This window comes from Lissotriton vulgaris, chromosome 1_1 (genome assembly GCF_964263255.1).
Source record: "Lissotriton vulgaris chromosome 1_1, aLisVul1.2, whole genome shotgun sequence".
Lineage (NCBI taxonomy): Eukaryota > Metazoa > Chordata > Amphibia > Caudata > Salamandridae > Lissotriton > Lissotriton vulgaris.
In genome coordinates, this window is record NC_141685.1 from 1,792,123,011 (window position 1) to 1,792,150,442 (window position 27,432).

Genomic DNA, 27,432 nt, shown 5'->3' on the forward strand with positions numbered 1-27,432 from the left:
TATTTCTGCAATCACAGAAATAACTTTTTCTACCCATAAAATAAAGCCTTTTACTGGCAACATTCTGAAATCATTAAATGTACACCTACTTCATTAGCTGAACTAAAGAGATTGGGTTATTGAATTTTTGATACTGATGACAGTCCTCCAGTCCACAGTGGAAATTGTGGAAGCGCTACTAAAATAATGGCCTTAGTCAAAGGTGATTGGTACAAACGAAAAAAGAAATTCCTCTTCAGACACTTTGTGATGGGCTTTGAGGTTAGACTCATCCCGGAAGGTGAGGATCACATGAACGCCTGAATAATGCATTCTACACACATGTAGAAAAATATTTAGATATGCCTATTTTAAATACAGGTATAGAGATGTTTTGTAGAGTTCGTCTAAAACAAGTTCTTCTTGATATAACACCAAATAGGAAGCATGATATGTGAAAGGTTTCATGGCTCCAGGTTTCTTGATCACATTAATGTCCACCGTATCTGAATCTGAGCGGGGAAAGAGGCAGATAAATAGCTGAGAATTCCCAGGAGTGGCTCCCCTCAGCATCAGATAATTTTGAAGGGGGTGTGAGATCAATCAAACAATCAATCAATCAATCATGGGATGTGTAGAGCACACTACTCACCTGCAAGGGTATCAAGGCACGTGGGAGTGAGCTGCTCTGTTAGGGTAATTCGAAGAGCCAGGTCCTGCGGTCCCTTCTGAAATGGTGCAGTGTCAGGCTTCATCAGAGGTGAAGGGGGAGTTTGTTCCAGGTCTTGGCTGCGAGAAGAAGGATCTTCCACATGCTTTGGTATTGTAGAAATGAGGGATGGTGGCTAGGGCGAGGTCAGCTGAGCTGAGCTTTCTCTTGGGGGTGTGGAAGGAGATTCTGTCGTTAAGGTATTGGGGTCCGGTGGTGCGGAGGGCTTTGTAGGCATGTGTGACCAGTTTAAAGGTTTTTCTTTTTTCGACAGTGAGCCAGTGGAGGTCACAGAGGTTGTAGGTGATGTGATTGTGTCGTGGGATATCGAGCCTACGTCTGGCTGCGGCGTTCTGGATGGTCTGGAGTTTGTGAGGAGGTTTTTGTTGATTCTGGGGTCGAGGGAGTTGCCGTAGTCCAGTCTGCTGGTGATGAGTGCGTGAGTGACAGTTTTCCTGGAGTCGGGGGAGGGGGGTCCACTTGAATGTCTTGCAAAGTATGTGGAGGGTTTTGAAGCATGTGGAGGATACAGCATTAATCTGGTGGTTCATGGTGAGTGAAGGGTCAAGTATGATGTTGAGTTTGTGTTCGTGGTCCGTCGGAGTGGGTGAGAGTCTGAGGGTGGGGGGCCACCAGTTGTTGTCCCATGTGGAGAGGGTGCTGCTGAGGATAAGGACTTCTGGTTTCCCTGAGTTGAGCTTTAGGCAGCTGTTGCTCACCCATGTCACAACAGCATTCATCCCTTCTTGAAAGTTGTGCTAGGTGATGTTGGGTTACTTGGTGAGGGAGAGAATGAGCTGAGTGTCCTAGGCATAGGAGACGATGTTGAGACCGTGGTTTCTGACGATGGTTGCTAGAGGGGCCATGTAGACGTTGAAGAGTGTGAGGCTGAGGGCGGATCCTTGGGTTACTCCACATCTGATCTATGTCGGTTCTGAGAGGAAGGGTGCACATTTTATTCTCTGTGTTCTGCCTGATAGGAAGGAATGTATCCAGTCTAAGGCCTATACTGCATCATGGAGTCTGGTGGCTAGTGTGTGGTGGGAGACAGTGTCGAAGACTGATGATAGGTCCAGGAGGATGAGTGCTGCCATGTGGCCTTGGCCCGAGGAGGGTGTGGATGTCATTGGTTGCGGCGAGGAGAGACGTCTTGGTGCTGTGGTTGTGGTGAAATCTGGACTGAGAGGTGTCTAGGATGCTTTGGGTACTTTCTATGAAGTGTGCTATCTGGGTATTGATGGGCCTGAAATTATTGAAGTCTGACGGGTCTGCGGAGCGCTTCTTTAGGAGGGGGTTGACATCAGCACGCTTCCAGTTTTCAGGGAATGTGACTGTGTTGAGGGAGTAGTTGATAGTTTGGCGTAGCTTGGGTGCCATGGCAGTTGCGGCCCTGTGGAAGATGTATGGCGGACAGGGGTCAGAAGGTGCACTGGAGTGGATGTTCTTCATTGTCTTTAAGGTGTCATCTGTGGTGAGAGGGGTCCAGGTGAGAAGGGTCTGTTGGTTTGGTTGTTGGGGTGGGGGTTGAGGTGGTGCACTAGTCTTCATTGTTGAAGTTGTCGTAGAGCGTCTTGATCTTGAGGTGGAAGAAGGAGCAGAGTTTGTTGCAGAGGTCTTGGGAGGAAGGACGTTGGTTGTTTTGCTGTTGGGTTTGAGGAATTCCTGTATTATGGTGACCAGTTCTTTGGTGTTGTGGGCATTGGCGAGTATTCTGTCTTGCATGACGTTTTTCTTTGTTGATTTGATGAGTTGGTGGTGAGTTGTGATGGCTGTTTTGTAGGTGGTGCGTGCTATCGCAATTCTGTTTTTTCTCCCCTTCTTCTCCAGGTGCGCTTGGATTCTCGGAGTTCCATGGTGAACCAATTGGCTTTCTTGTTGTGTCGTCTTGTGGTGTTCGGAAGGGGGGCGAGAGTGTTGGCACAGTCGGTGATCATAATATCATAATCAGCTTTATTCAATTCAAGTAATGAATCATAAAAGTATGCATTACAATACATTAAAAAAAAATTAAGATTGTATTTTAAAAAACAAGAATACAGATTAAAAGCATGCAATATAGTTTACAGTAGTTAGTGACTTCCTTCTGGAAATATCAGCCCTCAAGTATCTTGCTAATACCACACATTAATGCAAGTTTGGAAGTGATTGTAAATATAAATAGGCCGGTATACACTGTCTAAAATCTAGTGATGTCAGTAGAAGCTTAATAAAAGAAATCCGCAAATCCTTACAAAATTTACAAAAAAAACAAAACATGTATGGTGGATTGTTCAGACATCTTGTCACAAGGGCAATACATTAGTTGACATGACCAGTTGTTAATAGTTGGGAAACTTGTCAAACGGTGAAAAAAATCAAGCCTGAAACGCATCAAAACAAACCTATGCAATAAGTGATCTATTCGTGGAGTTTGCTTGCCAATGTGTTGGGATATATCGTAGTAGGGGGTGGAGTGCAGGTGGGTGCGGAGGTGAGGAATTCTTCGGAGAGTTTGTTCCAGCTTCTGCGTGGGAGGCAGCTTGTGGACGTGGGTGCAGTTGGTTTTATAAAGGAAAAAAATGGATGCAGTGGTGGTTTTTCCAGTGCAGTTCCGTGGTGTGGCTGAAGTGAAAGTTGTTTCCTCATAGATGTACACGCGAAGATGGAGTCGAGTGTGTCCCCTGCTGTGTGAGTGGGGGTGGAGCCCAGTTGCTTCAGTCCTATGTGAGTGAGGTTCTCCTGGAGAGCAGTGTTTTTGGGATCGCTGTAGTTGTCCAGGTGGACGTTCAGGTCTCCGAGTAGTACGTAGTCTATAGAAGTGAGGGCGTGGGGTGCAATGTAATCGGCGATGATGTTGGAGAAGGGAGTGTGGGAACCAGGCGGTCTGTAAGCGAGTGTTCCGCAGAGCGTCAGTCTGGGGTTGGGCTGGATCTTAAAGTGGATGTGTTCCATGGGGGGCGAGGTGTCAGTCGGAGGGAGCTTTTGTAAATGATCGCGAGGGCCCTACAGGGGCGGTCTTTCATCCAGATCTTGCATTCCTCAGTTGTTGTTGCATCTAGGGTTGAGTGCATGGAGAGTACTGGGGTTGTAGTGGCAGGGGATGGGGGTCATGGGACCAGGATCCCTGGCTCTGGTCGTATTCGGGTTGCGGACAGGCACAGAAGGCTTGCCTCTGTCGTGCCCACTGTACGCGGCTGCCGTTAAATAGGGGAAGAGCGGTCAGTAGGGAGTCGAGAGCGGAAATGACATGCTGTGTGGATGGGGCTGCAGAGGCTACAGGGGCAGCAGTGGCGGGGGCGCGGGAAGAGGGAGCAGGAGGGTAAGAGGAAAATAGGAAGAAAAAGAGACAGAGAAAAGCAAAGAAACAGGCACAAGAGAAAAAGACAGAGAGAAAAAAGGCAAAAACAAGGGAAAAAATGGCAAAGAAACAGAGGCACAAGAGAGAAAGGCAGAGAGAAAAGAGGGACAAATGAAAGAGAAAAGACAGACATGAAAAAATGACACAGAACCGAGCAGGAGGGCCTCAAACACCTACCTGGAAGGCTCAAGCTGGTCCTAAGGGCAGCGCCTTAACCGTGTAGCTGCATTGGGGAGCAGTGATTCTGACCAGGGGTCAGATGTTCCTGATGAGAAAGCCTCTCTGATGGCTCTCATTAGCTATTCAGTTTGAGGTAACAGGAAGTTCACATGAGGCACAGACGGCGGTATAGGGAATGCAGCCATAGGGCTGAAAATTTGGTTCCAATCAATTTTAGGCTTTGTTTTCTTGTGAGAAGCCATTGAAGTTTCTGATTCTATTATGGTAGTGACAAGATAAATATTTATGGTTATAAAATACTATACTATCTGATTTTTTATAAAATAAATATTTAAACAAGAACCATACAATGGGCTGGCTAGTAGTGTTCCGCACAACTTCAGGAGAACTATCGATATCCTTTATAGAAAATGACCCCTCTGAACACCAAAACACCACATTCTACCCTGTAGAACACCCTATATCATAAATGCTTCCTTGTAATGTTTTTATCTGCTCTTTTATGGGTATTCTAAAATTACTGAATAAAGATAACAATTGATTTGATTTGAAAGCCTCCTTATGTCTGCATCATATAAAATACCAAAGGGAACTATATAGACTTCAGTGTGACAACAGAGTAGAGGCCAGCAACACCACTTACCTCCAACGACACCAATGCATATATAGAGTTGAATTACACTGTTGCAGAATGAGGCGGCGATCATCCCAGTGCAGCACATAATGCCACCTACCATCATTACTGGCCGGCTGCCATATTTGTTCACCAAAATACTGCTTATGGGACCTAAAGGACGAAAAAACACAAAACAGTTTTGGTATTTCTTTAACTTGCCCATATTTGGATTGCATTTGTTTAATTTACAGTAGCCTATACAAGCTCAACGTCTGAATATTGGTAGCATTTTCATTGTCAGTTATCATATTCTGCAACAAAAACAGAATTCGAAATAGCTAGTTTCAGAAGAATACATCGCATGGCACAATAATGTCCTTAATTTGCTTTATATATTTAGAAAAGTAAGACAAACAGCCAGGTATCTTGCTTCTGAACTGGTGGTGCAGAGTATACTGAACAGTAAGGTGAGACAAATTGTGAAGGGGAAGAATGGAGGAAAGCAAGAGGTGAAGGACAGGGGAGACACAAACTGACGCTAGAAAGGAAGTAGTGCACAAGAATGCTGATTACTGGTCACACATTCCTAATGCTGTTAGGAAAACGGGCAAAATAGAGAAATAACAATGTTCTGAAGTAGAAAGTTTTTTAGCCGCTAGTATTAAATTATCATTCTAGTTTTACAGTAGGTAAGGTAAACCCTGCCTGCTGCCACCAGCAATTTAGAAAATAGGGTTGCCTGTCAAAGTTCTGCATTCCTTAGCATCACATCACACCCCAAAGGCGGTGGCATTGAAAAGTCACGGGTACAAGATACTGCGGCCGAATTCTATTCGGAAAAATGCTGGAATCATATGGGAAAACTTTACATTGACTGATCTTGCTAGTCTCTAATCTTCCCCCTTAAAGACTCATCAATGTACTGTTATGTCTACTTCTCTCTTCTTGCATACCACCTATCTATCTCTGACCTCTTCTAAGCCTATTGCGATTAAATCTCTCACCCTTCCGGACACCCTCTCCCATCCTCTGCACACTTGCATTCTGCTGTCTCCGTTTGCATCTTCTTTCACTTCTTACAGCTCTACATCACCTCTCTTCTCTACTCTGCAGAACTGGTGACATTACTGTATGTTTATGTTTCGAACATGGGTTGAAGTTCCTTTTACACACTGTTGACAAAATCTAGTTTTTTCATTGTAAGGTTTGTCCTTCATCTCGCTAGTCGCCCGCACAGACTACTGACATACTTTCGCTGAATAGAGTTTTATAAAAATACCAAAAGAAATGGCATAAAAGAAACTAATAGTCGGGCATATTGCAACATAGTACATTTCTGTAACCGCTCTACATCATTTAGTTAGGACTCTTGTAGTGTGTAAGTATTTGAAGTAGCCCCATGGTGAAAGAACCTGGAGAAACTGTAACTATGGTATGAATTGGTCAGTTGCATCGGACAACCTTCCTTGATGGATGAGATCTACTCAAAAGGGAACCCTCATTAGAAGAAGTGATAACTATTGCTAAACAAATAGAGCAGTCTCTAAAGTGTGTGGAAGTCATCACTAAACATGACACTAAGAACGAAACCATTCATGAAGTGAAAACTTCCTATAAAGAAAAACATCTAAAAAAGGTTATAATAGATACTTATGTCGGTAAAGCTAAAAGAAATAAGGTGAAAGTCAATTTCATATCACATGATGACAATACTGATAGTGACTCTGGGTCAGATTTTGACTGGGGTCAAATTGTTTCTCAGGTCACTGATAATAACAAGAAGAGACCTGTTGATGAAGTACTCGTTGATGGGAAAGGTACTTGTGTGTTGTTTGATTCAGGAGCAAACATTACTATAGTATCATGACAATTTTATATGCACAATTTGAAAGATAAAGTAAAGAGTTGAAAAGCTGATATTCAACCTAGTGCCTCTGGTGGGGAACCCATAAAGCTCTTAGGACACTTTCACGGTCTTATTGAATACAAAGATAGGTACATTTCTGGTAAAGTGTATGTGTCTCACAAGGGTGATAGTATCCTGAGCTGGTTCCTCCAAAGAGACCTGGGTGTCATGCTAGATCCCAATAGCAATCCCTTCATAATATTGAAGGATAATTTCCATGTAGATGAGGTAACTATGAAAGACGGTAATGATCAGTATACTCTTAATTTGAAAAAGACTTTTCCCAATGTGTTGAAAAATTAATTAGGTTGTCTGAGAGACTATGTTCACAAAATACGATTAATGTCTGGAGCCATACCTGTTGCGGGTAAAGTTCATGGAGTTCCCCTGGCAGTGAGGTATAAGATGAAGTCACAATTGAAAAAGCTCAAATATGAAGGTATAATTGAGGAGGTTGAAGGGACACAATGGTTGGCACCAGTTGATGCTGCCCGAAAATATGATGGAAGCATTTGCTTATGCATAGACTTGAGAGAACTCAATAAGCAGAATGTGGTGGATAGATATCCACTTCCCAAAATCTCAGATATGTTAATGCTTCTGCAAGGTGCAAAAGTGTTCTCAACAGTAGGTCTAAAATCTGCCTATCATCAAATGAGGTTGGATGATGATTCCAAAGATTACACTGCGTTTATAACACCGTTTGGAACCTTCAGATTTATAAGACTACCCTTTGTTTTGGTCTCAGTAGCTTCGGTTTTCCAAAGAGCATAGGAAAAGGTGTTGAAGGGACAAATTGGTATTAAGATCTACCTGGATGATGTGCTAATTTATGGTAAGGATCAGAAAGAACATGAGGTGAGACTCAAGCAAGTGTTAGAGAGATTTAATCTACATAATCTCACCGCCAGGTTGGACAAGTGTACGTTTAGCAGATCTTCAATTGACTATCTTGGTCACACCATATCTGGCCAAGGAGGAGAACCTTAAGCTGAGCTTGTAGAAACCATACAAAATTTGGCATCTCCTACCAACAAGGAGGAACTAATGACATTTCTTGGCATGGCTGAGTATTATAGTAAATGTGTAAAAGGCTTTGCTGAAAAGTGTCTCAATATGCGAAGACTCCTGTGTAAAGGTGTGGATTTTGACTGGTCCAAAGTATGTGAAGCTGAATTCTTAGAGATCAAAGAGTTACTCAAGAAAACTCACAAATTAAGTAGTGTTGATCCCTCAATGAAATCTCTTCTCACTACTGATGCGAGCATGAAAGGGTTGGGGGCTGTCTTGCAACAAGAGAATAGTGAGTCTGAGAATGTAATTCTGTTCCTCTCCAGTAGTCTTAGGGGAGCAGAGTTGGTTACTGCGTTATTCTGTCATTGAAAGTTGAAAGGGAAGCACTTGCTGTACATTGGGCCACCAAGAAATTTAAAAATCTACTGTGGGGAACTAAGTTTGTTATACTCACAGACCACAAACCCCTATGTGAGGTTTTAAAAAAGAAAGGTATTTATTCCATTTCTGGTAGGGTTTCCAAATAGGTGGTTGCTCTTCAAGGATATGATTTTTGTATTGAGTACTTACCTGGAGCACGGAACAGTATAGCTGATACCCTGTCTAGACTTGTGCCACAGTGTGAGAGACAGTTGGTTTGTGAAGATCCGGAGTCTAATGAATGGGTATGTTATGTTATGTTATGTTATGTTAAGGGAATTTTGTATAGCGCACTGTCACCTGAGGTATCATGGCGCTGAAAGGGTGCTGAGGAAACAGAGGGATTTTAGCGGGATTGTGGGAAAAGCCAGGTTATTAATGATTTGCGAAATTGAATCAGAGTACCGGAAGTCCTAACTGAGAGGGGGAGAGAGTTCCAAAGTTTGGGGCCGAGAAAGGCAAATCTTCGACCCCCAGATCTACAGAGTTTGAAGGGAGGGACCACCAGAAGATGTAAGTGAAGTGATCTAAGGTTACGTGAGGGACAGTAGGGGCAGATCAGGGATTTCAGAAAGGCGGGACAGGAACCAGAGAGAGATTTGAAAATAAGACAGCCAACCTTGAAGGCAGCCCTTAGGCTAACCGGGAGCCAGTGTAGCTTGATAAGGAGGGGTTTGGCGGACTGCCACTTCGGAATCCCGAGGGCCAGTCTCGCCGCCTGGTTTTGGATGACTTGCAACCTATTGATGGAGCATTTGGGCAAGCCGTAATAGATGGAATTTGAAAAATCCAGGCGGGAGAGAACAAGGGCCATGATGACTTGAAGCAAGGCATCGGGAGTAAGAAGGTAGGCCACCTTCCTGATCCTGCGCAGTTGGAACATGCAGGAGGAATGTTGAGAATGATGGTATGAAAGAAAGCAGGTGGCTGAAGAATGTGTCTCTGACAAGGAGTTGTTGGAACTGGCCTCCTCACTGGAATAAAAGAATCAAAGGTGACTCAGAAAAATATTGGAATGTCAGGGATGAATTATCTGAGTGTGATGGGTTGATTTTTAGAGGGACAAGATTGGTTCCTCCTCTGGTGCTTCGGAATGAACTCCTTGAGTTGGCTCATCAAGAACATCAAGGAATGTCAAAAACTAAGGAGAGACTCAGACTCAAATACTGGTCGCCTGGAATGGATCTCCAGGTTGAGCGCCTTGTAAGAGAGTGCATACCTTGCAATTTAATTGAAAGGTGTCTCAAACCTAGGGTACATCCCATGGTTGTCAGAGAACAACTGAAAAAACCCTGGGAAGAAATAGCCCTGGACATTTTAGGTCCCATTCAAGGTAAAGAGTGTGAGGGTTATGTCTTTGTTCTGGTTGACATGTTTTCCAGGTGGCCTGAAATTAAGATCACTAAGAGCATTGATACAAAACATGTTATCTCTTTCTCAAAAAGGTCTTTGCTCGTGAAGGTCTACCTGGTTTCTTACTGACCGATAATGGGGTTCAATGAAATGGAAGAACTTTTATTAAAGTGCTCTATCAAACACAAATGGTGTTCACTATATCATCCCGAGACTAATGGTATGGTAGAACGCTTCAAATGTGTCCTGAAAGAAACTATTGCCATGTCTAAGCAAAACGGTTTGGACTGGAAGGAAGAAGTTCACAGAAAGGTAGAGATTTATAGGATCTCTCCACGTGCAACCACTGGTTGTACCCCTTTTGAGTGATTAAAAGGAAGACATCCCAATACCTTGGTTGCTCCCTTTTGGGTTAATGAAACTATGTCAAAAAAGGGAAAGACGGCTTCAGTTCAGAAATGGAAATTTAAAGAAAAAAAAGAAATTGATGCTCAGAAACTAACGTACGATGCAAGAAAGGCTGTCAAAGTCACTCATGTAAAAGTGGGTGATTGGGTCATGATCAAGGCTCCTGTTGGTAGGAAGGTGTGTGGTCTGTTCCAAGTGCCACATAAGGTTGTCAAACTGTTTACTAATGCCATAAAAACTGAAGATTCACGTATTTGGAATCTTAATAGAGTTGTTATTATCAAAAACAGTTCTTTACTGCATAGCCGTGTGTGCTGTTCAACCCGTTTATTTGAATGTTTCATGTTCTTCGACTTCAGTTCAGACACAACAAAGGGAAAAAAGGGTGGTAAAACAACCCTCCAAATTCAAGGATTATGTCATGAAGTAAGTGCGTGGATAAAGCTATTTTTGGGAATGTCTTTAACCTTGAGTTCCTTCTTTGTTTCATTCTCTATTTTATGTTGTAATATATAGAGGGAAAGTGTGTAACATAGTGCATTTCTGTAGCTTCTCTACATCATTTAGTTAGGACTCTTGTAGTGTGTATGTATTTGAAGTAGCTCCATGGTGATAGAACCTGGAGAAACTGCGACTATGGTATGAATTAGTCAGTTGCATCTAAAGACCTTGCTTTATGGATGAGACCTTCTTCTTCTCGGAATAAACTTCTTTAATTGATATAAAACATCATCTTGAATGCAATTATTTAAATTCTTCACATATTTAAAAAATGGTATCAGTACGGTGCTTTACATGCTGTTTATTGGAAATTGCCCTTTGTCTCCCTCCAAAGCTACATGTGTAATATATTGCTTTGTGGCCAATATACTTGATAAGTTGTGCTGTAAAAGAATAGCCTGCCACCATTTTTTACCAGACATTTCTTGAGGTGAATAACCTTTCCAAAACGCCTTGCAGTGTGTTTGGCATGCTCATTACACTACTCTCTGTAGTATGCTTTCTACATCTTGTCTTTCTTACGGTATTCAGAATGTAGTGCACTTCTTGGTTTTCCCACTTGCTCTGGAGATCATACTGTGCTGCGGTAGTGAACTTAAACATGGATTTCCCCCAGACTGTATGCAAAACTGTGCTGAAAAATGCCTTAATTTTGATGCTTGAATCACAGCTCACTGAAAGCTCCCAAGATGAGCGAAGATTCCCCTCTGCTGAATATATGTCTACATCAGGCTTAAATATATTTTTCTGATTATTAGCAAAAGAGTTGGCTTGTGATGAATGATGTAAAAAGCAAGGATTAGCATATGAAATCTGTTGCACATCCACTTAATTCTATAACACATTATAAATCACAATAAAACATATATACTGAAATAATTGAAGCACTATCAATCTATATTAAAGCAAACTTTATAGGTTGTATGCAACCAATATCAAATGAAACACATTTATAAAATGAAAAAATATTCACTCGACTACATGAATATATATATTGCAATGGGGGCACATAAAAAGAAAATGCAAAACACTTTTCAGGCGCTGCTCCTCAATGGTGGCTGGCAGGGCAGGAACTCTCTTGGAATTTCAGAGTCCATCTGACATAAAACAGCAATCATCTTTCTAATGGTTTGTGGAAGACTTTTATTGCGTCTTTTTAAGTTATCCAGTCCTGTTTAATCCTTTTTCTGGTATTGCAAATCCAATCTGATAGAATATGTTTTCCTTTTAAGACGTTTTCCCAGTTTAGCATGGAGAATTGTTCTTTTGATTTCTAGCACTGCCTGACCCTGTCCTTCTCCTTTAAAAAAAAGGACTTCAGTTTAGTCTGAGGGTGTTTTGCAAACTAGCGCAGAGTTCTTTGCTGGTTCTTCACTCCCGCTACTAAGCTGCTCCTTGTCATTTGAATGATTTCAGGTCTTTCCCTACAGTTCGATCCTCTTTCACCTGGGACATTCTTCCTTTTCAGCTCCATTGTTTCAGAGCATATCCCCAGGACTACAAGCTTCTACTTCCTGGAGGTTTTTTAATTCCACTCGCTTCTCCCTCCAGAAACTGTGGCAATTCTTACAAACACCTGAAATAAGTAGTGTGACAGCATTGTGACCTCAGAAAGGAGTCGCCCTTACCTTGGGATGGCAAAGACCAGACAGAGGCATTTCATTGTGTTAATATTGATAAATATTGATATTGATGTACACCATGATTTATGTATGTATAACAGCGTACTTGCATTATTGTTGCTGAATCCACTGGATGTCACCTTCCCATAAACCCTGAGTCAAAATACGTGGTAAGGTAGGCCCTGTGGCCTAGGCCTGAAGCAGCTGATTGACAGATCACAGGTGGAGTGACACAGAACTAGGCCTAGGCGGAGCACGTGGAGTTTCACTCCATGGAATTCCACGGAGTTGCCGAAAAACTCTGCAAAATGCTGCAGAGTTCTGTGAGTGGGTGGAGTATTGCTCAGCCACCCCTAATGAAGTCTCCTTAGCAACTGACGGTCCCTGGGGGCCATGAACCCCCTATTGTTGCAACAAGTAAGTCCCCCACAGCAGGATTGCTGAGACGTTATCTGAGGCTGCGTTCCCTTTCTCAACCACTCTGCAAAGAGGCCTTGTGGCACACTACTGGTTGGGGGATGAAGTCCCCTTGGTTGCTGAGGGTCGTTGGTGACCAAGAACCCTGCTTGTTGCCATAAGTAAGTCCTCCTTAGTGGAACTGCTGAGACATCAGAGACCCCGCCCTCTTTCTCAACCACTGTGAAAAGGGGCCTCTTGGTGCACTACTGGTTGGGGAAAATAAGTCATCTTGGTTGATGAGGGTTGTCGGGAGCCAAGAACCCCTATTGTTGCCAAAAATAAGTCAGCATTGACATAGTCAGAGACCCGTTACCTTTCTCAGCCACTCTGCAAAAGGATCTCCTGGTGCACTACTGGTTGAGGGATGAAGTCCCCTTGGCTGCTGACGGTCAATGGGGGCCAAGAACCCTTATTGCTGTCACAAGTAAGACCCTCACAGCAGGAATTGCTGAGACTAGGAGTGAGAACCAGTAAACTCCACTCTGTCTGTGGGTCGGCAGAGTCTTTGCCGAACTTCACATTCTAAGCGGAGACTTGAAGAGGCAAAACTCCGCAAACTTCGCCTGCAGAGATGAGTTTACCCGCCACCCCTTCACACAACCCTTATAAAAATGAGCTAAGAGGAAAATCCAGATCGATCCCACAAAAAGGCAACAACACCAAAATGGTCTTAGGAGATTGGCCCCAATAAAACACATTTGGCTGGAGGCGCACGCATTTCCAAAACACCATAAAGTCAGATGCCACATTAAGTTCTAAACATTCAGCCAATCAGAACACAGTATGCACAATACACACAGTGAACATGTGTTCCCCATGCTGGACATCTGGACACGTACCCACTGGCCTAACATTGTGTCCATGCTAGGTCAAGACCCCCCTGCACTTCTTATCAAATGACCAGATTTATGTCCCTGTGACCATGCCCAGATTTCTGTCTCCAAAGGAATGTACTACTTGTTTTATGACGCTTCTTGTAATATATAAAAGACGGCCCAAACCAGTGTTCTTTGAGACAGTCTTCAGGCCCTGACTCTGTTGCTGTTCTCCTGGCTGCTTCCTTTAGCTAAACCGATTGTTCCTGTTTTGACAAATGCCTCATGTCTTTAATTTTTTTCACAGTAAATTCATTTTGATGCAACAAGTGCCCAGCCTTGGATACAAAATCTGTCAAGTTCACTGAAAGGAAAACTAAAAGGGAAGGTACTGCAACAGCGAAGGCAAACAGTACAGCTTCATAAGTTCGGAATTCACATTTTTCAGGCTATTTAACTTGATAGAGCATCTAAGATCCACAATCTGATGCAGTTGCACAGTTGTAAAGGTTTTTATAGCAAGATTACACTTCCTTGAAGGAGGAGCCAATGGATAAGCCTTTGGACAAAGAAACAATGGTCATATTTTCTTATGCCAGATATCAGCATTTCCATTGAGTGGAGTACGTCTTTGATTGAGTTGTAGAGGTTATTGGAGTACCTATAAACAAACTGTTCCCATAGTCAATTCTAGCTAACATTATGCCTAGCAAAACATAGCAGGAATATGGGATGCATAACAGCACACACACACACACACGCACACACGCGCGCACACACACACACACACACACACACACACACACACAAACATTCCCTTCCTGTAGTCCAGTTTCCAATTAGTGGCCTCTCCCTTTTTTAATTAAATGCATACTGAGGTATGTAAAGTAAATGTGTACTGGAAAACATAACCTATAAAATATGCACAATATAGTTTTTGCAAACTTAGTTGTTGTAATTTTTTTTTATTTGGTTTTCATTGCATACATGCGAAGGACAACATCATCAATTGAGGTTTACATAAGAGCTTATACATGCAATTGGGTACATCACCATATTGGCGGTTGACATTTGTCTAATGTTCTTCTTTGATGAACTGCTCTTATTCTGTTCTCTAGTAGAGGATGTAGCTTCAATTTGTATATTGCAGCTGTATCTGATCTCTGTGTCTGGCATTGTTAAATGTAAAAATCAATTATACCGTGGAGGGTATACCTGCGACTGAACTTGGGAGTTGAACTGAGCTGGGACTTACAGTGTGTATGGAGAGGTGCAGAGTAGTAGATGTGGATGAGCATTACTGAGATTTCTCGTTTGTGGTTATGTTGAGAGGGCATCAAGGGGGTGTGCGTCAGTGAAGTTCGAGCCATGGTGTCTATATACACCCTGCATTGTAAGCTTGAAGATTTGTAAGAGTGTCCCCCACTACATGGAGGTGCAGCGTTTATGGATGCCTTGGACTTCCTCATGTCGTACTGCATCTTCCGCCGATGCCCCCCATTTTTCAACTGCTCATTTCCAGGTGGGTAAAGGGGGCTGTGCCGGTGTTCTCCAGTGCATGGCGATGGTCCATTTGGCTAGTAGGAGAGCCAAAGACGTAAACCATCTATTTCAACTTTGTGTTCTTTGCAATGCTTGAATATGCCTAATGCACTGGCTTCCCATGTTGCAGTATCTGTGAGCCCTGGTACCTCATGTGGTGTGGTGTGTATTACGTTCTATTAAGTATAACGCATTGGGCAGCTCTAGAACATGTGGAGAATGGTCACGCTAGGTTTGTGGCATCTTGGGCATGAAAATGGTGTGTTAGAGTAATATCGCTGAAGATTTTCTGGCATCAAATATGCTCGATGTAAGATAAAATACTGTATGTTTTTGAATCAGTAGTTTTGGGACACTTTTTTGGGATACTCTAATGCCTTTTTCCATTCTCATTAAATGGCATCTGAAGATTGGCCTCCCATTTTTCCTGCAGGGGGGTGAGTGTTACTGTATTGAGTTCTCAGATCGCTTTGTATATCCATGTCATTATATGACGTCCTGGGCTCATTTGCAGGATAGCATGGAGGACTGGGTGTGTTGCTGGTTCGCTGTTGGTTATATGCCATGCTCTGCGGCAATCTGCCACCATCTGCTGTACATGAGGAACTGACCTCTAAGAAAGTCGGTTTTGGTTGCAAGTTTTGCAATTGTGATCAGTGATGCCATCTCCTTGAGTGAGTGATCTGTCCAGGTTTGTAGGGCCTGTGCAGTGTAGTGGTCACAATCTTTGGGAAGACCTACTAGCGGCAGAAGAGGGGAATAAAGTGGGGTCATGTGTGACATCCGGTGTATGTGTTTCATGAAGGCGAGCACCACTGACACTTGCAATGGATAGGTTGAAGCAGGTTTAGATCCCGGTAGCAGCATGCGTCGGATCGCTGTAGTGGATATTGGTCCGGTGCTTGTATGGGTCTCCCCTAATGAGCGTTCTGCGGTTCATCGTGACATCCAATGTATTTGGGCCGCTAGGGAGTGTGCTTCAAATAAGGGGGCTCCCAGTCTGCCCCAGTTCACTGGTAGCTGCATTTTGGCCAGGGCTACCTGTCTACGACCCTCACTCCACATTAGGGTGCTGGTGAAGAGTGTCTAATTCCTGAAAGAAGGAACAGGGAGGGACTACCGTGAGATTTGCAAAATGGTAGAGCAGTCGCGGGACAAGAACCATTCTGGCCACTGCTATTCTTCCGATGGGGGTGTGGCATCTGGAACAAGTCTTGTTTCAGATGTCAAGATGCCATGGCAACACTTGAAATCACACCCATGGTTCTGTACAGCCTTGGTCTCCTAGAACTTTGGAATGTGTTCTTTCAAATGACTGAGAGCAGTTACCTCTTCAGGCTGTGGCATGGATGGGTCTTCTCTTTGCTTGGAGTGAACCTAACAACTTTACAATTTATACCTGTGTCCTGCGTGATCCTTTCAGCTGCATGAGGATTTTACAGGGGGTTAAGGGGAGGGCTTTCCATAAAGTGACAAAGGAGCAAATGCCTGTCAGGTGGTTACCCTCGTAGATTTATTTGTGGGGAATGAAACAGGCATATACCTAAATACTGTGGGGCCCGCACACTCCATGCAAGGTCGTCTCCTCCGATGCACACCATTTGTGGAGGGAGGTCAGCAGATAGCGGATATATTGTGGACTTAACCCAGATGATCTTTAGAAGGGTACTGTGTCTAAGTCTGCCAGGGTGGCAAAGATCGGAGTGAGGTCTGAGGGGATGTCCTGTATGTACAGGAGCAGATCATCTGCATTCATTGATATGCTATCTGTAGTTCCCGCCAGGGGGATGCCCATTTGCTCGCCCTCTTCTAGAAGACAGACTGCCAATGGTTCCGTGGCCAGGGCGAAGACCAGTGGGGAGAGCGGGCAGCCCTGCCTTGAGTCCACTATAAATGAGGATGACACATGCCATCCTAGCCTGACCCTGGATGTTGGCCTTGTGTATATTAGTTTAGTGTATGCTCACAATCGTAGCCCCACTCCCACCTTATGGAGCACAGCAAATAGGTATGGCCATGACAGCATATCAAAGGCATTTTCCAGGTCTAAGACCAGGCATGAACCGTGGGAGAATCAGCCCTGAATCTGTACATGAAACAGCAGCTGAATGTTTTGTGAGGTACTTCTTCCTGGGATTAATCCAAATTGGTTTGGGTGTATTAGTGTTGGAAGGATCGAGGTGTAACGCTCTGCTAATATTTTGTAATCTGTGGACAATAGTACAATGGGTCGATATGAGCCCAGGTGGTGGGGGTCTTGTTCTGGTTTTAGGAATGAGACAATTAATGATTCCCGGAGGGATTGTGGGAGTGCACCATCTTCCGGTGCTGTTTTATACATTTCTACCAGTTGTGGGACTAAAAGGGTGGAGAATGTGCAGGGGAATTCTAGCGGTAGGCCATCTAGACCTGGGGCTTTATTTGTGGCCAGGCTTTGTATTGCTTGCGTTACTTCTGTTGAGGTAATATTTAGATCTAGGGTGCTATTATCAGTTGCTGTTATGCATAGCAGCAGGTGCGCATCTAAGAATCTGCCCACTGCCTCTGAGACTACTAGGTCAGAGGCTTTGTATAGAGGTGCATAATGCTTGCAAAATGCAAGCATTATGTCTGCCTGGGCTCGGTCTAGTGTGCCTGTGATGGGTGTTCACTACAGTTAATGGGAGTGGAGCAGTGTCTTGTTTGATAAGCCATGCTAGCAGTGTGCCTGCTCCATCTCATCTCTGTGGACTTTCGCAGCGTGCGCTCTAAAATTATATCTGCTGAGGTCGGCAAGCACCTCCACGTACGTGGTTTTTCGTCTGCTACTTACCTCAGTGTCGCTTCATTTTTATCTGCTGCCTGTGTCACTGTTGCTAATTTCCTTCATTCTTCTATTATGCCTTGCTCGAGGGTTTTTCGTACCCCGGGAATTGTTGGATACATGTCCCTCTAATCACCACCTTGAAAGCGTCCCATTTCACTGCTCTAGTGAATCCTGTTTCGGTGTTTTAGCGGAATTAGTTCTAAATGTGTGTTTTTAGCTCTTGCTTAAACACCTGGTCTTCCAGACATTCACCAGGTAGGGACCAGGGGTGGGGGCCGCTGCCATACTAGAGCTAGCATGTGTGTGTCATGATCAGATAGGACCTGACCCAGGTACTCTGTCTCCTGGACCATAGGGATAAGGTGTGAGGAGCCTAGGAAACAGTCAAGGCGGGCTCTGAGGTCATGTGGTATAGAGTGAAATGAGTATTGTGTGGTATTGGGATATTTACTGCGCCATGCATTTGTCAGTGTATAGTGATCAATCCACATATTAACCCGCTTTGTTTGTGGTATGGTCAGAGAGGACTGGTGTGGTGGGTGGGATCTGTCTAGGGAGATGTTTTGCGTACAGTTTTTTAATTTTATTTTTAGGTTTAAAGCATTTTTATTAAACAAAAGAAACATGGGGAAGGGAAGTAGGAGGTCAAGGTTACATACAGTACAATAAAGGAAAAGGAGATACGTTGCAGCAATCCTGGTCGGAAGGGGGGAGGTCGGTGGTCTAGGAGGGGAAGGAGAGTCATCAGCTGTAAGGCGTTAAAGTAATGTGCATAGCCCTCCCATATTCCCCGACCCCCCAGCCAGAGCTAAGAGCAAGTAACTTACTGCAACACAGCAATACACAACGCAGTCCCTCCAAACCCCCCGCCCCCAAAAAAGGAAAAAAAAAGGAGAAAACAATACCCCAACATTCCCGTCCAATAGCCCTTAGTAGAAGCATCTGCCCCAAACAGCCTACCCCCAACCCCAAATCCCCCCAGCCCCATCCCGCCTAATCTGCCGGGGCCGCCGGTGGTGTCAGCCTAAGAAGGCGCAGGTACCTCGGACATGTGAGCTCACGGAATTCTGTGGACAGCAGTGCCAGGAAGGGGTGCCAGAGCTCCTCAAACTGATCCACATTACCAGCCACTGTAAGCGACATCTTCTCCATACCCAGGACCTGCCAGAGTCTATGTAGCCAACCAGTGATGGAGGGGGCAGTGGAGGTGCGCCAGTGAATAAGGATATTTTGGACCGCTGAGCCTAGCGCAATAGCAATCTGCCTACCCCTACGGGACTTCAGTGGGTACATCAAATCGTTGGGCAGGCCTAGCAAGACATACGCCGGGAAGCGCGGCAACTCAATTTCAAAGTGTCTATCCACTTCATCCAAGACCTCTTTCCAGTAGGCAGTCAGTACCGGGCAATCCCACAGAATGTGCGATAGAGTACCCTCCTGTCCGCAGCCCCGCCAACAGCCCTTGTCAGTGAGTTTGTGCATCTCATAGAGCCTCTCCGGGGTGTAGTACCAGTAGGTGGAAACCTTAGTAAAGGTCTCCGTCAGCCCAGTGTGGTATGCAGAGTGCCTCGCCCGATATGCGATCCTGTCCCACTCCTTGTGACTCAGGGTCCTGCCCAACTCTCTGTGCCAGCGCTCCCTCCCCGGATTATGGAAATGAAACGTCGGGGGTTGGAGAAACTTATATAGGTCGGAAATAAGCTTGGCCTCCGAGGTCCGGGTCACTAGCCAGCGCTCGTAAGGAGTGATCTGACGGGCTGCTACGTCGCGTACCTGGGGCTGGAGAGCCCAGTGGCGGACCTGCATGTAGCGCAATCTGTCTACTTCCGTCAGGCCAAACTCCTGTCGAAGTTGCTGGAAAGGAAGCACCCCCTCCGGTCCGTAAATCTGAAAAAGTGCCCGGCAACCCGCGCTCACCCAGTGGGAAAAAGCTCCCGGCTCCAAGCCCGGAGTAAAGTCCGGGTTACCAACTATGGGTGTAAACGGTGATGGGAAGGTAGTCAGCTCGCGGAGCTCGCAAACCGCATCCCAGACTCGCAGGGGAACCCGGGTAACAAAGGAGGCGTAGAGGTTAGCCGGGCGATGTGCGCGCCGCAAGAATGGGACCTCCTGAAGGGTACGTCCCGCTACCGCCTGATCCTGAAAAAGCCAGTGCTTGTCAGATTCCCACCTGCTCCATTCCACCAAATATCGAAGTTGCGCCGCCTGAAAATACTTCCGGAGATCCGGGATGCCAAGGCCCCCCGCCTCCCGAGCAAGCGTAGAGAGAACTCTCTTCATCCGAGGCCTGCGGCCCTGCCACACGAAGCGTGAGATGTCGGCCTGCGCTTGCTGTATCCAGCCCACAGGGGGCTGGAGAGGTAGGGCGCGAAAAAGGTACAAAATCTGAGGCAGCACCGTCATCTTCACCGCCGCGATACGGCCCAGCCACGAGAGCAGGCCCTTCTTCCATCGGCCGAGTTCCTCCTTAATCTTCTTACCAAGGGAAGAGTAATTTGCGTTAACCATTTCAGGCAGCGAAGGCGCCAGCAGGATCCCTAGGTATGGCACCGTGGAAGAGGACCACTGCATGGGGAAGAGATGCTGAAGGTCTCTCCTGGTGTCCGCGGCAAGCGACACGTCCAGGGCAGCCGATTTAGCCATATTCATCTTGAAGCCGGCCACGCGTGCAAAGGCATCCAGTTCCTGGACGCAAGCAGGGAGTGACCTCCTGGGGTCATCCAGGGTCAACAGGACATCGTCCGCATAAAGGCTAACGGTATGGGTATATTGACCCATCTTTACCCCCATAACGTCCGGATTATCGCGTACCCTCTGGGCAAACGACTCCATGTAGAGGGCGAACAGAAGCGGTGAGAGGGGACAGCCCTGTCTCGTACCGCGCTCAAAGTCAAAACTACTAGAGCTGTGCCCATTGACCCGCACCAATGCTGATGGTCTTTTATAGCAATTGAAGATCATGGTGCGGAACTTCTCGCCGATTCCCAGTTTCCCGAGAACCAGCTCAAGGTACGGCCAATGAACTCTATCAAAGGCCTTCTCCGCGTCGACCGACAGTAACATCCGCTCCCCCGGGACGCGCGAGGCCTTTTCTAATATGTGTGTCACCCTCTTGGTGTTGTCAACTGTCTGTCTCCCGTGTACAAAGCCAGCCTGGTCCGCCTCCACCAGACCCGGTAGATGCAGTCCAAGTCTGGCCGCTAGGATCCCTGTGTAGAGCTTAAGGTCAACATTCAGAAGCGAAATAGGCCTATAAGAACCACACAGGGTCCGGTCCTTCCCGGGCTTCGGGATAACCGACACAGTCGCGGAAAGAAGGTCCGGTGGGATAGCCCCCGGTTCGGAGAAGGAGTTGAAAAGGCGAGCCAAGATAGGCGCCACTGTGGAGCAGAAGGTCTTATAAAACAAGGCCGTGTAGCCATCCGGGCCCGGGGCTTTACCGTGTTTCAATCGTGCTATGGCGGAGATGACCTCCTCCACATGGATGTCCCACTCTAGGTGATCCGCTTGGGCGGGCTCTAGTACCGGGAGGGTCACCGACTCCAAATAATCCTCAGCGTCCCTCAGCGAGGAGGGTTCCGCGGCATATAACGCCTCATAGAAGCTACGAAAGGAGTCCGCCACCTCCGCGTCACCGGAAACAGAAACCCCGTCTGCACCCACTAGCTCCTTCACCACATTGCGTTGCTGCGCAGCCCTGAGCCGGTGGGCCAGGAGCTTACCGCATCTGTCCCCGTAAAAGGCATGCTTCAGACGCAACGCCGCATATTCCGCGCGATCTAGGTCCAGCGCAGAGAGGAGTTTCCTCGCTGCTTTCAGCTGCCTCCAGACTCGAGGAGCCCCCGTGCGGCGGTGAACCTGCTCAAGTTCCCTGACCTGCGCAGTCAGTTCGTCCTTCTTACATTGCCGCTCCCTGTTCTCGGCTGAGGAGATAGAGATAAATTCCCCCCGCAGGACCGCTTTCAAGGCCGCCCACTGCGTCGCCTGAGACGTGTCGGAGTTGCCATTGTGGACGAAATAGTCCCGAATGACCTCCTCCACCCGCTTCACGACCGACTTCTTATGTAGAAGAGTATCCCGAAGCCGCCACACCCCTCTGGAGGGGGGGGTCGCCGGCCATGCAAAGACGCCGGAAACCAGCGCATGATCGGACAGGGACAAGACCCCGATGTCCGCCGCCGTGGCGGCCGTGCGCAGCGGTCCACTCACCAGTAGGTAGTCCAACCGCGAATAAGTGCGGTGCGCGTGGGAGAAATAGGAATAGTCCCTATCGGTGGGGTGCATGGCGCGCCAGAGGTCATGCAGGTCCAGCTCCGCAATCCGGTCCTGCACCACGCGAGAAAGCTCCCCCGTCTGTGGGGAGCGCTGGGCAGATCTATCCATAGCCGAGTTGAAGACGATGTTCAGGTCTCCCCCCAAGACAACATGGCGATCGGGCGAGGCAGTGACGTCCACCAACACTGATTCCAGGAAACGATCCTGGTGATCATTCGGGCTGTAAACGGAGCCAACCGTGAAGGCAATACCCCAAAGCCGCATGCGATACGCTAGGAGCCTCCCCTTTTGTTCGGCATATTTGTACAACACCTCGCCCCTGAAGGAGCTAGCTAAAAGAATGGCTACGCCTGCAGTCTTGGTCGCTGCCGAAGAGAAGAATTGGGTGGGGAACTTGGCAGAGCGCAGCCTATGACAATCTTTGGGTAGCAGATGAGTTTCCTGCAAAAGGCATATGTCCGCTTGCGTCCCTTCTAGCAGGGATAGGATCGCTCTGTGCTTCACGGGATTATAAAGACCCTTAACATTAAGGGTCACCACTTTCAAGGACGGCATCTCCCCCAGGGAATCGAAGCGCTATGCAGTAGGCAAGGGATCAGCGGAGGGGGCGCGCGGGGCAGGCGCGCAGGGAAGGCCAGGACCGGCCTCAAGTGTGCTTGGGCATTATCGGACGGGACCCCACCAACAACAAAACAACTCTTACGCCCTCCCAGAACCAACCCATGGCAACTAGCCAAAACCACAAACAAATAAAAACACCCCATTGTCTCAGTCCAGCCCGGACGGGCAAGTCTGTAGAAAACAATCCAGTGGACGTTCAGCCACTCACCTCCAACCGTTCCCCCCCAACCCCCAGCCCCAACCCAGCATCGTAAAAGCTAAGCATCTCTCCCCCCGGAGTGAAATCAGGCCGTCATGGCCACGCCGTTGGATTCGGGCAAGTTCCTGGCCGCCGTTCTCAGGGCCTCCTCCATATCCGCCCTGATGGTAGGGGAATCAGGGCGACTCACAGTCGCTGACGATCTTCTCCTCGTCGATCTCCGCCGACTCCGTCTCTCCGAGCGCCTCCATGTGGGCGTCGCTCCGTCTTCCTCCGTGGCCGTGAGTCCCAACACCCCACAGATGTCTTGGAGGGAGCGCAGCTGGTGCAACACTCCGTTCCATCGAAAGATGAGACGGAAGGGGTGACCCCAGGAGTAGGGCGTCTCATGCTCCCGCAGAAAGTCTGTAGCAATCCGGAAGGACCTGCGCTTCTGCAGCGTGATGGCGGACAGGTCCTGATAGAGCGCCACAGGCCGCTCTCTGAAAGTGAGGGGTTGCTTTCTGCGGGCCTCCGCCATGATGCGCTCCTTCAAGGGGAAATCAGGCAGGAACGCCAGAATGTCCGGTGGGGGTGCTGAAGACTGGCGCTGTCGGCCCACTCTGTGCGCTCTGTCTATGCGGATCGGGAATGCTGCGTCCTCTCCCAAAATCTCTCGGAACAAGTCCTGTAGATAGGCCACCAGATCCGTCCCCTCGTCCGCGGAAGGGACACCCTGCACCCGGATGTTGTTCCGTCTGGACCTGTTCTCGAGGTCCTCAGAGTGGGCCTGGAGCTCGACGCACTGCTCTCGTAGACGGAGAACGTCCTGCTGGAGATGGACTATCTCCTCGTCACGGCGCTGGGCCGCCGTTTCCACCGTGTCAACACGCTCGCCGAGGCCCTCCACCTCCTTGCGCACCTCTCGCACCTCGCTGGCCACTTCTCTCTTTAGGGTCTGGAAGTCGTCCTTGAGGGAGCTAAACAGGTCCTCCATAAAGGACCTCGTGACCTGTGGTTCTCCTCCAGTTGCGTCTGCCGAGGCCCGGGAGGACCCCGGCGACGGCTGCGTCCTGTCCCTCAGATGCTGGGCCCTGCTGAGCATGTCTGGCAGAGTGCGATCACCCCTTCTCGAGCCTCCTCTCCCAGTCATTGTGGCCACTGCCGTGGGCAAGGTTCAGGGCCGGCCGCTGTAGATGCGTTCAGTCGCCTGCGGGCACCAGATGTGAGACCCCGCCGAGGACAAGGGTGCTGCGTCACAAGCGACAAAATGGCGGCTCAGGCCGGGGCGAGACACTCGTTGTATCGACCAAGGTGGCAATCGGGTGGGCCAAAGTCAGGGTCCCTCAAAAGCGCACTCCTTGGGTGATCAGGACATGAGCCAATGCGAAAGTGGGCACCTGCCCTCCAAGGGCATGGGTGGAGGTCGCCAGTTCCAGCTCCTCAGGGAGAAGATGGCGGCAGGGCGGGGCTCGATAGAGCGGCCTGTGTTGGCGAGACCGTCAGCGACCCCCGGGGCACAATAAGCAAGGAAAGTCCACAGCTAGTGTCTCACAGTCCCGCCAGTGGGTCTGCCCAGGTCGGCTGCCTCGTAGAAGCCTCCGTCCCTCTCCGCCAGGTCCGCCATGCACCGTTGTCGGTAGCGAGGGGCCAAAGTGCCAGCCAAGGTCCAGGGTCTGCTGCGCGTCGGTGGCACCGGTCACGTAGGCTTCGGCCGGGGAGCGCTGTTATTCTCCGGAGCACATCGGAACCGAACACTCGGGATCACCAGCTTTCAGCACCAGGCCCAGCCGAGGCGCCTGGACAGCACTGCAATACGCTCCGCCTCCCAGGCTCTCCTCCGTGCTCCGAACTTCAAGCCAACTTTCGGGGTACTTCCCCCGGGGCGACAGGAGTCAAAGTTGTATCAATAGGCGCGCCTGGAACTCCGACACAATCCTCTCACCCGCAAAGCAACCGCGGGGGGAGAGAAGTGCTGAAATCGGGGCTCGAGCTGAGCCGGGCCGGAGGAGCTACGGGAGGAAGCGTCCGCTCACCCCGCCATCTTGGCCACGCCCCATCTAATTTTATTTTTATTGTTTTCAGTGTAACACAAAATACATGTTACTCAAAAACACAATCGCAGCACAGACAAGCAATTTAACATATCCGATCACAACAACATATAAGCACGTTATTAATCAAAGGCATAAATCCTGCACATGGGGATTATCATGTCCATCATTTTATCAACGGTAAGAACAGTATTTCCTTTAGTATTCTTTGTGCTAGGATCTCTAGGCGAGTAGATATTGCTAGGGAGTAGGAGCGGGGGGCGGAGGGCGGGGGCAGAGGCTCCAAGTGGTTTCTACACTCCGGATTAAGTTTCACCGACAGTCCGTCATTCGTTGTGGAATATCCCTATGGTCGAGAGGATTCTGTCGAATTTGCAACTCCCATAGCTAACAATCACTACAGAACTCTTTTGGTGACCATTAGTTTCCTATTGCAGAGTATTTAGATCATTTACAGCATATACGGCACAGAGCTCCCGACCGGGCTTACTGACCGGCTGCCATCTTTTCTCCCCTCCCAGGATATGTCTGCTAAAGGAATGCCAAAAAAAAAATAACTTAATTCTTACCCGGAGTCTACGTCCTGCATCGGCAACAGGCGCCGTGTTCCGTGCATCAGGCACTTGCCGGGCGGTGGGAGGCGGCCTCCAAAGCAAACAGGAACTGCCGGAGGGTCGCACAGAGGATCTCCGTCTTCTTCCGGGGCAAGGGAGGTAGGGACGGCAATTATAGCAAACAGAGGGAGTGCTGCATACCCAAAACGCACGACGGAGTAAACTGAGAAAAAGGAGCAAACGGGGAGAAAACACCATATCCTGAGACTGCTGTGGGCCAAAGAAGGAGCACAAAACTGAATCGCCGAGCCGAATAGGAGATTTGGGGGCAGAGGAGCCCATTGAAATCTCCCAAATAGAAGTCTCCGGAGGACCTAAAGTTCGGTACATGAACCGGGTAAGCCAGGAACAAAGTCGGGAGGTGGAGGTTGAGGTGGAGGAGGGAGGAGGGAGGGCTGAGGTCGTGGGGAGGAAGGCTGAAAAGCAGCAATAACAAAGGCAACAACAACAGAATAATTACCTTAGAACAGATCCCTGCAAAAAGGAGGGGGTTATTGCAGCTGGGGGGCCAGAAAAACCGGGGGAGTCAGGTCAGACCCCAGAGTCCAAGGGGAGGTCCACATTCTGTTTAAGGAACAGACAGTTTTTTTAAGGCAAACCAGCTTCCAGCTACTAAACACCCCGTCCCAACTCGAAGCACTAAAAGAAAATCTAAGAAAACCCCTAAGGTTCAAGCGAAGGCAGGAAAAACATTAAAAATTTCAGGGGGCTTAGTAGATGTGCGGGAAGGGACGGACAGTGTAAAGATTAAAATAACTCCCTCTTTAAGATCCTTTTTTAAGCTACAAGAGCAAAGCCAGGAAAAGGAGTGGGAGCAAGATTTAAAATCAAAAGTACCTGGTCCTGAGCAGAAGAGGTCACGGGATCCCACTATCTTACCAAACACTTTAACCAGACCCACAACTAGCCTGGCTATGTCAGTATCAGGGGAAGCAGAACTATCCACTAAAGCACACGGCCTAAACCAGACCAAGACCCCAACCCCTCCGGTAGATCAAACACCAAGTCATATGAGAACTTCCACAGATATACTCCTAGAGAAAATGATGGAAGAAATCAAGTCGAGATTCGAAATATCAGAAGGAAACCAAAGTAAGATCCAGGAGGCATGCGAACTTCTAGACACAAAACTAAATGCCTTAGGAGAAAGAGTAACAGCTGTAGAAGCAGAAGTGGTCACACTAAGTAGAAGAGCGGAGTCGAATCAGAGAGAAATCAGAACATAGAGAGAAACAGATAAAATAATAACCAACTGTCGGAATGCTCCAGAAGGACTTCGCAGAAGCAGCATAGAAGACTAGTCTCAATCGCCCCTCCGCCAGTGACCCCGCTACAAGAGCAGAACTCACTAACAGGGGGAAGAAGGGGAAAGGGGAAGTGGAAGAGAAGAGACTTCTTGCGCTGGGACTTCACTGGCACTCTCTGGTTAACCCCGGGCGTCGTCTGACTGGAATTCCTCAAATGCCTAATGCACAGAAATGGGCGAACAGAAATAAACAACCACTACAGCCTACTTATTCTTACACTGTATGTAAATAAAGAAACTTATCCTACCAGTGAAGCGCAAGGTTTTGGCTACTCTTCTTGTGTGAGAAAACTCAATGAATTCTGGCTGGAAGACAAGATAACTAAATTACTCTCTCTGTACTGTATTTGACTTTTCTCTTACTCTCTCTCTCCTATGATAACTTAGATACCTGAGTTTCACTCACTCCAGCTGCATATGGGGGTTCTGTTCTTGGCAGTTAATACAGTTCCACAAGGCGCAAATATTTAGCTGCTGGCCAAGAGAAATCTTCAACGCGCAAAAAGGTAGCAAGGTAGGAACAGGAGGTAGGAAAGAAGAGGAAAAGTGCAAGGGAGGTTATAGGCCAACTGTCGCAGCAACAGTAAGGCAACGGTCTTACTGAATTGAGTTCCAGAACGCCTTTTGTTGTTCGTTGTTCTCGCTGTCAGCTTACTGCTTTCTCTGTGAAAGTCTTTACTTGACTTTGGAAGAATTATCTGCTTACACCCTGCAAGT

General features: G+C 47.5%; 1 protein-coding gene across 2 annotated transcripts in view; it reads right to left on the reverse strand.

The window, feature by feature from the left end:
• The window catches only part of SLC16A7 (solute carrier family 16 member 7), a 540,170-nt gene that overhangs the window by 123,864 nt on the left and 388,874 nt on the right, over positions 1-27,432 (reverse strand). For both annotated transcript variants that reach the window (XM_086919107.1, XM_086919108.1), the window contains exon 4: positions 4,849-4,992. In XM_086919107.1, coding sequence (XP_086775233.1) covers positions 4,849-4,992 — 144 coding nt within the window. The remainder of the gene's footprint in view (positions 1-4,848; positions 4,993-27,432) is intronic.